Source organism: Dreissena polymorpha, chromosome 3, assembly GCF_020536995.1.
Source record: "Dreissena polymorpha isolate Duluth1 chromosome 3, UMN_Dpol_1.0, whole genome shotgun sequence".
NCBI classification, from domain to species: Eukaryota; Metazoa; Mollusca; class Bivalvia; order Myida; family Dreissenidae; genus Dreissena; species Dreissena polymorpha.
In genome coordinates, this window is record NC_068357.1 from 14,775,927 (window position 1) to 14,789,927 (window position 14,001).

Sequence of the window (14,001 nt, forward strand, 5' to 3'; positions counted from 1 at the left end):
ACATGAATGATTTGAAATGTGCTCGTGTGGCCCGTGGAGCAGCTTTTAAAGGCCTGGCTGATTAGTTAGAGCTACGTAAGTCCGTACTGCGTAACAACTGTTTGCTGAACAGTTAGAGCTACGTTAGTCCGTACTGCGTAACAACTGTTTGCTGAACAGTTAGAGCTACGTTAGTCCGCACTGCGTAACAACTGTTTGCTGAACAACTAGAGCTACGTTAGTCCGTACTGCGTAACAACTGTTTGCTGAACAGTAAGAGCTACGTTAGTCCGTACTGCGTAACAACTGTTTGCTGAACAGTTAGAGCTGCGTAAGTCCGTACTGCGTAACAACTGTTAGCTGAACAGTTAGAGCTACGTTATTCCGTACTGCGTAACAACTGTTTGCTAAACAGTTAGAGCTACGTAAGTCCGTACTGCGTAACAACTGTTTGCTGAACAGTTAGAGCTACGTAAGTCCGTACTGCGTAACAACTGTTTGCTGAACAGTTAGAGCTACGAAAGTCCGTACTGCGTAACAACTGTTTGCTGAACAGTTAGAGCTACGTTAGTCCGTACCGCGTAACAACTGTTTGCTGAACAGTTAGAGCAACGATAGTCCGTACTGCGTAACAACTGTTTGCTGAACAGTTAGAGCTACGTTAGTCCGTACTGCGTAACAACTGTTTGCTGAACAGTTAGAGCTACGTTAGTCCGTACTGCGTAACAACTGTTTGCTGAACAGTTAGAGCTACGTTAGTCCGTACTGCGTAACAACTGTTTGCTGAACAGTTAGAGCTCCGTAAGTCCGTACTGCGTAACAACTGTTTGCTGAACAGTTAGAGCTACGAAAGTCCGTACTGCGTAACAACTGTTTGCTGAACAGTTAGAGCTACGTTATTCCGTACTGTGTTACAACTGTTTGCTGAACAGATAGAGCTACGTAAGTCCGTACTGCGTAACAACTGTTTGCTGAACAGTTAGAGCTACGTTAGTCCGTACTGCGTAACAACTGTTTGCTGAACAGTTAGAGCTACGTTAGTCCGTACTGCGTAACAACTGTTTGCTGAACAGTTAGAGCTACGTTAGTCCGTACTGCGTAACAACTGTTTGCTGAACAGTTAGAGCTACGTTAGTCCGTACTGCGTAACAACTGTTTGCTGAACAGTTAGAGCTACGTTAGTCCGTACTGCGTAACAACTGTTTGCTGAACAGTTAGAGCTACGTTAGTCCGTACTGCGTAACAACTGTTTGCTGAACAGTTAGAGCTACGTTAGTCCGAACTGCGTAACAACTGTTTGCTGAACAGTTAGAGCTACGTTAGTCCGTACTGCGTAACAACTGTTTGCTGAACAGTTAGAGCAACGATAGTCCGTACTGCGTAACAACTGTTTGCTGAACAACTAGAGCTACGTTAGTCCGTACTGCGTAACAACTGTTTGCTGAACAGTTAGAGCTACGTTAGTCCGTACTGCGTAACAACTGTTTGCTGAACAGTTAGAGCTACGTAAGTCCGTACTGCGTAACAACTGTTTGCTGAACAGTTAGAGCTACGTTATTCCGTACTGCGTAACAACTGTTTGCTAAACAGTTAGAGCTACGAAAGTCCGTACTGCGTAACAACTGTTTGCTGAACAGTTAGAGCTACGTTATTCCGTACTGCGTAACAACTGTTTGCTGAACAGTTAGAGCTACGTTAGTCCGTACTGCGTTACAACTGTTTGCTGAACAGTTAGAGCTACGTTAGTCCGTACTGCGTAACAACTGTTTGCTGAACAGTTAGAGCTACGTTAGTCCGTACTGCGTAACAACTGTTTGCTGAACAGTTAGAGCTACGTTAGTCAGTATTGCGTAACAACTGTTTGCTGAACAGTTAGAGCTCCGTAAGTCCGTACTGCGTAACAACTGTTTGCTGAACAGTTAGAGCTACGTAAGTCCGTATTGCGTAACAACTGTTTGCTGAACAGTTAGAGCTACGTAAGTCCGTACTGCGTAACAACTGTTTGCTGAACAACTAGAGCTACGTTAGTCCGTACTGCGTAACAACTGTTTGCTGAACAGTTAGAGCTATGTTAGTCCGCACTGCGTAACAATTGTTTGCTGAACAGTTAGAGCAACGATAGTCCGTACTGCGTAACAACTGTTTGCTGAACAGTTAGAGCTACGTTAGTCCGTACTGAGTAACAACTGTATGCTGAACAGTTAGAGCTACGTTAGTCCGTACTGCGTAACAACTGTTTGCTGAGCAGTTAGAGCTACGTTAGTCCGTACTGCGTAACAACTGTTTGCTGAACAGTTAGAGCAACGATAGTCCGTACTGCGTAACAATTGTTTCTTAATGTATACACACGAGCCTCGCTTTTGGACTTGCGTAAAGTGTCGTCCCAGATTAGCCTGTTCGGTCTGCACATTGACACTTTCCGCTTTTATGGTATTTTTATTTAAAGAAAGTCTCTTCTGAGAGAAAATTGAGTATAGGTTGATTGCACAAGCTCATCTGGGACGACAGTTACGCACATGAATGAAACCTCGTGTTCCCAGAACGAGGTTCATAAACCACAGAGATGATCGATATCGTTAACATTCGAGTTGCGTTCTGAGAAAACTGGGCATAATGCAGTCCGCACAGGCTAATCAGGGCCGACACTTTCCGCTTTTATGACATATTTCGTTTAAATGAAGTCTCTTCTTAGCAAAAATCCAATTCAGGCGGAAAGTGTCGTCCCAGATTAGCCTGTGCGGACTGCTAATCTGGGACGACACTGAACGCACATGCATTATGCCCAGTTTTCTCAGAACACGACTCATTCCATCTGCCATTTACGTACAGAAAATTACATGTGAAATCATATTGTTCACACGATTTATTCAAATCAATGTGTATCGAAAGACCCGAATTTCTTAGAAGAAAAATTACAATATGACCTTTGTACAAGAAATAGTTATTTTAATAACATAAAATTGCATTGTTGTTTAAGTGCGGTAGATATACATTTCACAGATACCAGTGGAAAGCGCGTGTGTTCGCGGTGCTCCGAACGGAAATGTGCACTTCCGGGTATGGGTCGACTTTCACGTGTAGGCGACGTTTCTGCGTAATAGATACACTGAGAATGTCACCTAACTGATGTGGATAGAATCTAACGAATTGTTCAACATGTTGTTGTTTTCCATTGAAAACGTCTTCGATTCTGAAATATGAGTCTTGTATGTACGTTTGTTTTAACACAAAATCATTCCTACAAACATCGTTGTCTGCAGTTGAAAATGCATGACAATTATATGCAAACTTCTCGGCTTTTATTTCACCGTCAACGTTTCCGCCATAGTATGACGTCATGACGTCGTTCGTTGCATCATTGTGAGACAGAAAAAATGTTGACTGGTTACTCGACATTCGGCGAATGTAAATCGCTAAGGCGTCATTCAATGCAGGATTGTTAGACAAAAAGATCGCAGTCTGGTTACTCGACTTCCCAAGAAACACATATGGCGTATGTCTCCACGTGCTAAGAATGTGCGTGTTGTTCGTTGAGCAGACGACGGTTTCTGACGACAGAGGGTGCGCGACGGTCAAATCTTTGTAGGGATTTGTCTCGACCGGTACATGTGCGGGAGGAAATATTCCATACGCCAGAAAACTTGCAGCTGCGAGCGACGAATAAATGAGCACGTCTGAAAAAAAGATAAATACATTACCCTTTCTTTACAAATTACGTTTTATGCAAAAAAGATTATCTATGTTTGGCGAGTACCTGTATTTGGATAGTTCTTAAAATCGATCACATTGAAAAAAAACGTGTTGTTGATCGCAGCCTATAGTAAAAAGCGCTTTATTTTCATTGGTTACGTTTAGAAAATGGCAACATTTTAATCATATTGTGTACAATTAACTATTTCTGAAGGCCATGTTGCAAAAAACTCGATATATATTCTGGAATCAAAAGAATTCAGATATGAAGCACAGATTCAACACATAGCCCCTCCCCCTAAAAATGCTACAAATAATCCACAGCGATCAGCATAAAGTATGCAATATGGATACACTTACGAACCCACATAGCTCCATATTGGGATATCTAGCGGGTCTACCATTGGAGCCTCGTTCTGGGGAAACTTAGCTTAATACATAGGCGTAAAGTGTCATCAACGATTAGCCTGTGCATTCCGCAAATGCTTATAGGGACGACACTTTCCGCTTATAAGGAGTTTTCAATTTAAAGGAAATCTAAACGAAACTCAAATTAACGCTTACGTGTTGTCCCTGATTAGCCTGTACGGAATGGACAGGGAAATCTGGGGCGAAATTTTACGCACATGCATTAAGCCCAGTTTTACCAGAATGAAATTCATTGGATCCATGTGATCTGAATATCGTTTTAAGCAAACACTGACGGGACATTGATCCGAGACTCTCATGGTCCCGCCACTAAAATTGCAAACAGTATTTGTATGTGTCCCCTATTGGTTTCAAGTCGATTGGGGCTTACATGAAAACGTTATTTATGAGTTCAACTTACACAGACTGCGAAGTACTGCAAAGTACTGTGTAACATAATATAGTTGCTCTACTAAGTTTACATGACAATATTAAACGAATGATGTTAACTCATTTATGTCTAGCGTCAAGAAAAAGGCCTTGGCAAACAGCGTAGACCCAGATGAGACGCCGCACGATGCGGCGTCTCATCAGGGTCTGCGCTGTTTGCTTAAAGGAATTTATGTAAGAAATATTCTAATTATAGAAATAACTATACAAGACATCCCTAATTTTTTAAATAAATTGTTCCATTTTAGAAGAATTGGAGAGTCCACTCGGCATGAATGGGTTCAACGTATGATGTTAATAGCCACAATTATTTTCCAGTCTGTAGCCCTGCTGAATTTTTTTTTGACCAGCAAATGTCTGGTAGATACAGGTTTCCAACAACCATCATTTCGTTTAAACGAATTTATTAAAAGTCCAAGGCTTATTGAAACGCTTTCCGACAGGACCAGTACTCGGTTTCTTTAGGATCTCTCCGTAAGAACGCCCCACAGTTGGGATCGAATCCGTAACCTTACGGTTGCTTGACAATAGGCGACCTAAAAACATCTAGAAATCAATTTAAATAAAACGTCAAACCTCAAATTGAATCATATTTAATAAATACTAACGTGAGCATACCTTGATTTGTATTGATCGGGTATACAAATGTTTCTTTTATATTATAATCACGTATATGTTATTTAGTTATACATGGGTGCGTTCAAACCTCAATATTAAAAAGATAACACGTGTTTCCCACAGTCTGAAGTTTAAAAATATCAACGAAAAGGCATATGCTCAGTGGCTCGAAACAATCGTAGTGCAAAATTAATGGTTTTTTGGTAAAGACGTGCCCGAGTTTAAATAGACCTCAAATAGTCAAAACCGGTCTTATATGTGCTGAACGGGCTCGTTTAAAGCAAATATTGAGATAAAGTGTCTGGCAAGCTACCTGGGATTCGTATTTAGGAACTCCAACTGTAAATATCGTATAAATGGGTCATTCGCAATAAAGGCGACAGTTCTAATGGTTTTGAACAAAAACCGCATACAGAGAGATATGAATTCCTTTTTGTTCTGAAGCTGTTTTCGGTGGGAAGGTACGGAAGGGATTCGGGATCTCAATATTTAAATTTTAAAATTTTAAAATGTTTAGCCCAGTTGGGTCGTTCTTCCTGATGTATGAATGCAGCAATTTAAAAGAAAGATGTTAGGCAAATGTTGTAAAGCTTAATTGAGCCTTTTACCGGACAAACTTTGCTTTATGCATGTACGTAAAGTGCCATCCCAGATAAGCATATTTACTCCACACAGACTTATAAGAGACGACCCTGTCCGCTTTTTTTTTATGGAAGTCTGATCTCTCCTTAGCCTGTTTGTATTTAGCCAATTTTCCCCCACAGCGCGATATAGACGGAAATTGCTATTTATAACTGTAAAAAAATACCAGATTGTTTCCTTCTTCCAATGTCGAAAATCCCTTTGCTCATCCAGATGAAGTCCATCAGAATGGCAGCTTTTACACACTGCATCTCGCCATTAAGTTTCACGGCGTTTTTTGGTTTTCCCGACGGACAACGATGAATGACAGAAACGGCTTACTGGAAGACGACACAGACAGAATTGTGTCGTGTTCTGAGAAAATATGGCTTAATGCATGTGCGAAAAGTGTCGTCCCAGATTAGCCTGTGCAGTCCGCACAGGCTAATCAGGGACGACACTTTCCGCTTTCATTGTATTTTTCGTTTGAATGAAGTCTCTTCTTAGCAAAAATCCAATTTACGCACATGCATTATGCCAAGTTTTCTCAGAACACGACACAATTGTTCGAGTTTTATGACGTTTTTACATGCAGTCCATTTTGCTGTGCATTCCATTTTGCTGTTAGTTTCATTATGATATACGCTTTGAATTTATGGAAAATTGTTGGTTCTGGGACCTACGTTCATGTATTATAAACATTTTTGACGTGGACTGTGTCCCGCATACATGGCCTAGATTTGTTGACTAATAAATCTGGTAATTCAAAACATACAATTTAATCTCAAATAGTTTTTTTTATTGACACGTCAAATAATATTATTGATTATGTTTGTTACTAAAAAAATCACTCTGTTCGTTTTGAGTTGGAGCCTGTTTGTATTCAACTCTATTCTAACGCATCATATCTTCTGGTCGTGAGTAAAAAAAACCTCTGGCCTACAAGTATTATTTAATTAACAGTGAATCCTCAACTGAAGAGTAGTTTTCACATAAATCATGTTTATGATTATTTTATGAGAATTCTAAATATCGTTATATCGCTTTATTTTAATTGCATTCACTGCCATAGTACACAAAGCAGTATTTTACCTCTAGCCGACCATTGCTGTCCCCTTGGCGCACGCTGGAACAAGTGTTCTGACAGAGATCGGCACATTCTTATCTTTCATGACCGTGAACTATTCATTGACCTGACGAGACGAAGTCCATCGAATTCACAAACTGGAGCGAGACATTATCGTTAACACGGGCATTTTCCGTGTTTGTTCCCCTCTTTTTCGGCGTATCTGTATTAAGCCAGCTCTTTATCTTACCTGACTTTATGTCCCATAAAATTCAAATGAAATTTCCCGCGGCTTAGTACGAATGAATACACTTCTTTTATTCCATTGGCTGATTTTAGTATACCACCAGAACATTGGAAACATATCCGCGTCTTTGTAACACTGTTTTACTGCATGAAACAATTTTATCTCTAATTAAAGGCTTAATAGATAGAACAGTTTCACATTCAATTCTCGACATCAATACAGTTTGTGCGTGAACCTTTTATTTTCAGAGGATTGCTTGCGCAAAAGTACGGAAACGTATGTGGTACACCCCAATAATGTGGTCATGCCGGAATAATTTATATCGACTTACTGTGAAATAACATGGTATGTCGACATAGTTTTGTAGCTTTTCCCACCTTAATTCTACTCGTCATAACGACATTAAGTTGAAGTCTCGACGTAAATGTTTCCGGCTTTTCCCGAAAATATATTTGGTCGACATGATCTTAGTCGACAAATCTACATAATTGTTGGCGTCATGCTCTGGTGAAAATGACTTGCCATCATAGTTTTAGTCGACACGATGAGTTATTTTTAAGCCATGAAACCTTTTTCATATCATGTCGTCGTAGAATTTTGACATCATCCCATTATTGCAACATTGGTTCATGACTTCCGGCGTCGAACAGATTTTTAGTTTCTGGTATATTCTTTCGAAACACGCAAGACCTCAGACAGTCCATTTTTACAGCAGGAATGCTTGGTATAAAGATAAAAATAACATACAATGTTTGCAAACAATAAATATTAATGTGTTCGTTGGGTTTTATGAGCATTTAGAGAGCTTAAATCTCGATTGATTCATTTAGATATTTCTCTTCAACTAATACATGCAAAACGTGTGTTTAACAACTTTTTTATATTGCAGATGTGTGTCTCAGTGGCACTGATGTATGTTGACTCATCGTTAGCTGTACTTTCAAATCAAGAAAGGGATGTTTGGATTTCGCGTTATCACATACAGGGCTATACGCGTCTGGATATATGTGGATTCTTGCTTTTCCTACACAACACTGCTCTCAGTTTGAGTCAACTGAAACGGATACTGCGTAGGTAAAGGGCTCAAAAGACGCAACGCGTCGTCTCCTCTTCCAGACGTTATACGAGCGATTCGCTCAGTATATAAAAGAGGGATGGCTGTATGTGGTTATAAAACTATATGGAAACTGGTCAACACAACCACAAATGTCAAAGTAACCCAAGAAACAACAAGGTGTGTATTGAAGGTAATTGATCCCGAGGGTGTTGCTCTCAGGTCTGCACATCGCCTGCGACACAGAGTCTTTACCAATAAAGGTCCTAATTTTACTATACACATTGATGGGTATGATAAGCTAAAGCCTTTTGGAATTGCTATACACGTTGCGGTGGATGGATTTTCCAGATGCATATTATGGCTGGAGGCATGTTATTCGAATAATGACCCTCGAATTATCGCGGGCTTCTTTGTTAACTTTATGAAACGGATTTGTCGCCTTCCACGTCTGGTTCGTGGCGATGCAGGGACAGAAAACGTTTGGGTACGGGCTATGCAGATAGCGTTTAGGTTTAATGACAGAGATAACATGTCTGGAATGAACAGTTACATGACTGGGAGATCCACTGGCAATCAAAGAATTGAACGTTTTTGGGTAAATTTAAGAGTAAGTTTTACATTGTTTTGGAGGAACTATTTTAAGGATATGGTAGACAGCGGCTTGCTTCGGATTGATGATCCTGTGCATTTAGAATGCTTGGGATTCTGTTTCATACCATTAATACAACGCGATCTGAACCCTTTCACCCATCTATGGAATTCTCATCGGATTCGGCAACAAAGACATGTGGAAGCACCAAATGGGATACCGATAGTAATGTACTACCAGCCTGAGGCGTATGGAACCCGCAATTTTTCATTTCGGCTTCCTTGCGAATTGGAAACCATTGATCGTATTCAAGAGAGATACGTAGTAAAGAAACCGCAGTTTGGATGTAAAGATGACTTCATACCCGTCTTAGAACATGTGTGTGAAATGCAGCGGGAGCAACTGCCAATTCCTGAATCGATTGAAAGTGCAACTTCTTTGTTCTTGGCCTTGAATGAAATATTGGATGGTTACTAATTACATATGCAAAAATATATGCTTAAAAAGTGGTTATATTTTGCAAATTTAATCGTTAAGTTCGTTTAGTTCAAGTAAGTTTCGTTTCCAGTTTTATTTACAATGTGTCGATAAGAAACACAAAATTGATATTATTGTTATTGGAATTGATCATGAAGTAGTTAAACGTTTTTTTTTTCTTTGCTAAAATAAATTCACTCATATTGTTGTACACATTTACAGACATTGCAAACTTGGCAAAACAGATTAATCATGTTCCTCATTTCATTGTTAGATGGCAAACGAATGAATGAAACGTCAGTACTTGTTTGAAAACATGGCGGTCATTTAGTTATGAAATCCTCGTAAAGTGTGGAATGTTCCTTTCAAAATATGGTTCTTTCAAAAGATTTATTAACATTTCATTTCAAACTTCAATATATGAAACGAAACGACTGTTGTAAATTTTATATTTAATATTAACACGGGCGCAAATAAATGATATGTTTATTTTGTATTTTCTTACTTGATTTGCTGTTCCTGAAACTGTAGTGTATATAGTACATGTTTGAAATAAATGTTCAAACTGCAATACGATCTTTATTTTGTTGAATGGTCAAATAATTCGTTTTTGAGGAAATGGAAAATTATTCAAATGTGACACAAAATTGGGCTATTTGTAGATCAATTTTAGGGCTAGTTAATGTGATTGGTCTTTCTTCGTCGTCCGTCAAAATTTTTACTAAAGCGAAATCACCTACTCAGCTGTGTCAATATTACCAAAACATGAACAGTCTTTAAAGCTAGTAAGGTTGTTGTTTGCTTTTATTTCCATATTATGTCCACATCGCACATTATTTATCAAAATATTTTCAAAAATGTGAAATATTTGGTTTATATGGTCCGATATAGATCGGTCTATGTTCTGACCCTATATATATATATATATATATATATATATATATATATATATATATATATATATATATATATATATATATATATATATATATATATATATATATATATATATATATATATATATATATATATATATATATATATATATCATAATAAATTATTAGATTATATATATAATGTGTATGTATTAATAAATACAATTGTCTGCATTCATTATTTCGGTTCCTTATCTAAAAGTCTTAAAAAAGCATTTTCGGACTTGATGTATATATTAACATCATCCGTACAAGCTTAATTGTAATCTTCATTACTTGTGTTTGCATATCTTTAACATCAAAAACCCACGTTAAAGGCATATCATGAATGTCGTAGACGTGTATCTATTTAGTTATTTTTTCATCAAACATTTAGTTTTTTCTACTATTTTAGAATCGGATCTACCTAATAAATATACGCGAAATATCAAAGGGTAGTGTAAACATATTACAGTGGGTTTTTGTGATATGTTGTTAAATAGAAAAAAGCTATTATATGCAATTAGTGTATTTAAATGACCATTTACGAATTTGGATCAAACCGATACGATGGTATTTCTTTTTTTTGTCCGTTTTTAGTACTTTATTCACTACATAATATATGCACATACCATCATTTTACACAGGGAAAAGTACACACATATATATATATATATATATATATATATATATATATATATATATATTCACACATAAGGCAAGTTACGGGGTCTCTGATTTAGAAATAGGTTATGGGGTTCCCACATAAAAAACCTGTATTTCCATACCCTTTTTTATCCGATATTAACACGAATTAAGGTATATAAGGGTACCTTATATATTGTTATTTATGAACACGCCATTTATTTAACGTCTTATACAAGGAAATATATAGCGAACTTATTTGCGAGGTATATACAATTTCAATTTCAGACGTGATTGTGGTTTTCGATTTAAGACCTTATTGTGAGATTTGATTGCATTACCTCCCCTACACCCCCCTCATAGTAATTAAAGGAGCCTAGAATGCGGGGTTGTATATAGACCCCGTTTTTTATATTGACCTCGTAAGTACAGTCTGAAAACTACCGAGACCGCGTAACTGGCACTATATATTGGTATATATATATATATATATATATATATATATATATATATATATATATATATATATACACATATGGAATACATGAAAATGAAAAAGGTGGTATGTTTTGAATAATGAAGGACACAAACGTATACAAGTAGAAAAGCATATGAAGTAGATATATTAACATATTTATCTTCTTTTTTCCCTGAAATTTAAGAAAACATAATTAAATCACAAAATTATTCCATTTCGGAGTATGTTTTTCAGTTTTACCCTTCCAGCTTGCGATAATCTCTTCGATTTTTATTTTGTATCTAAAATATTCCAAACATCTTTCAAAAATTGGTGGACATCGTTGATATTTGCATTTAAATATAAAATATTTTCCTAGTAATACAATAAAATTGACACAGTTTGAGCAGTTCCTATTGTTGATAAAAGTATTACAAAATGAAATACATTTATAAGACAATTTGAAATCAGTACAAATGCTAAGTTGGGATTTTATATATGTCTCAATGTTGTTCCAAAAAATATGAACATTAGGACAATTCCAAAACAAATGCAAATTAGTTTCAACAGACATTGAACATAAATCACAGAGGCTAGATTCTACAATGCCATATTTAAACAGATTTTCATTGTTTGGAACAATGTTCATCAGATATTTATACTGGAACGTTCTTAAAGAGGAATCTATTGTGATTTGAATATAATTTGTACATATTGATTCCCAATGTAACTGTTTATTAAAAAGCATTTCCCATTTGTGTTCTTGTTTGTTGTTTTTTATATGTGTATTCTCTATTAACAGTTCGTTTATAAATTTGCATATTTTTGTTGTCGGGGTGATTCTATTAATTAGGTAACTAGGTGGCACGTATGACCTTTCTTCATTGTTCATTTTTTCTTTCCAGCATTTTGGTATACAACCAACTAAAGTGTGGTATTTTAAAAACTCAGAACGGGGCAAATCATATAATTCTTGAAGTTCTGTGAAGGTATGAAAATGTTTGTTCCTGTAGTTAAAGATATGTTCTATTTGTGTAATACCTCGATCGAACCATGCTTTGTAAAACAATGTTTTATTCAATAGGAATATATTTGAATTGTTCCAGAGTATTTCTTTCCCTATGATTGTCTGTTTTTCTTTATAGTTTCTCGCGTCACCATCCTTTTAAGCATTCAGTTAGAAATTTAGATTTCAATTCCAAAGAGTCTATATTTGATGATTTTAGGTCGATGATTTAAAGATAAAGAGATTGCCATTATTTTCAAGCATGTCACTGTAAATTTTTGCCCATTTTGTTGTTGGTTGATATAACATCCTTTTCACCCAGCTTGATTTTAGAGCGTCTATAAAATTTTCGAGATCAATCATTTTGAGTCCTCCATTTTTGTAGTTTTGAACAATTTTGTTTCTCGCGATTTTATCTGGTTTATAATCCCACAAAAATGAAAACATTGAGTTCTTTATGTCTTTTATAATTTCATTGTCTGGATTATTTAAAACTGTTAAAGGATATATAAGTTTCGGAAAGGCGAATGTTTTTAAAACTGTAATTTTCCCCATTAAACTTAGTTTCCATTTTTGCCATTTTGCGAGACAATCTTTAAACTCTTTAATCTTTGGTTTGATGTTATACTCGGTCATTTCGTCCGTTTTATTCAAAAATGTTATACCTAACGTTTTTGCACTTTCCGATGTCCAAGAAAAATTGTGTTTATTTACAGAAAATAATGTTTGAAAATTTCATACGTCCTATGCGCAGAACAGTGCATTTATTTTTATTTAATCTTAGGCCTGATATTTTTGAAAAATTGTCAAGGGTTGCAATAAGGGTCTCAAATGATAATCTGGATCCATCCAGAAGGAAGCATGCGTCATCTGCGAAGAGCGTTTGTTTAATTTCTGTATTTTTCACTCTTATACCGGAAATATTTTCATTTGTATTTATTTCATTTGCCAATAATTCTATACAAATTATAAATATGTAGGGAGACAGCGGACAGCCTTGTCTAACACCTTTTTGTATGCTTTAATATTCAGAAAAGTGATCATTGTTTGTTATGCATGACTTAGCGTCTTTGTAAAACAAATTAATCCAATTTATAAACCAAGTTAAAACCAAATTTAGCTAAACAATTCCTCACGAAAGCATGATCCAGACTGTCGTATGCCTTATTTAAATCTGAGAAAAAAAATAGCCCATTTTCATTGTAAATATTCACTTTTTCAATAGCTTCTGACAGGCATCTTACATTTTCTCCTATATACCTTCCTTTCACAAATCCAGTTTGCTCTGTGCCTATAATGGTTGGTAGGTGTTTTTTAATTCTATTTGCAATTGTTTTTGATGCTATTTTGTAATCACAGTTAAGTAGTGATATTGGTCTCCAATTATTTAAAGTTCATAGATCTTTGTCTCCTTTTGGAAGTGAAGTTATGATACTTTGTTTTTGAATTTTTGTAAAGTTGCCATTATCATAAGAATAATTCAGTGAATTTACTAGGTATTTCTTTATATCTCTCCAAAATATTTTATAGAAATCCGCAGTTATACCATCGGAACCCGGACTTTTGTTGTTTTTTTTATATCTTTTAAGGCTTCTGCACATTCGTATTCTGTAAGATACTCTATATTATCCGGATTATTTATCCTATTTACATTGTTGTTAAAAAATTTCGAATGGCTGCTCTCCTCGATATTATTATCTTTTTTATACAATTTTTGATAAAAATCTTTTATATGGTGTATGATTTTCTCAGGATTTTCTTCTATTTTGTTTTCATC

General features: G+C 36.2%; 3 protein-coding genes across 8 annotated transcripts in view; 1 reads left to right on the plus strand and 2 right to left on the minus strand.

The window, feature by feature from the left end:
* The window catches only part of LOC127873085 (uncharacterized), a 309,934-nt gene extending 302,959 nt beyond the window's left edge, over positions 1 to 6,975 (minus strand). The window contains exons 1-3 of one of the 3 annotated variants that reach the window (XR_008045955.1): positions 6,859 to 6,975; positions 5,954 to 6,107; positions 2,828 to 3,653 (exon numbers count right to left, since the gene is read on the minus strand). Coding sequence is in view for 2 of the 3 variants with exons in the window: in XM_052416703.1 (XP_052272663.1) it covers positions 2,974 to 3,653; positions 6,859 to 6,925 (747 nt within the window). In the remaining variant the exon portion in view is untranslated. Of the gene's footprint in view, positions 1 to 2,827; positions 3,654 to 5,953; positions 6,108 to 6,858 lie in introns of those variants that run through there. The other 2 variants (XM_052416702.1, XM_052416703.1) reach the window with 2 other exon arrangements.
* Positions 1 to 14,001, plus strand: part of LOC127873077 (galactose mutarotase-like) — a 320,608-nt gene that overhangs the window by 265,185 nt on the left and 41,422 nt on the right. The gene's annotated exons all lie outside the window — the stretch shown is intronic.
* The window catches only part of LOC127873084 (uncharacterized), a 344,149-nt gene that overhangs the window by 179,782 nt on the left and 150,366 nt on the right, over positions 1 to 14,001 (minus strand). The window lies entirely within an intron of this gene.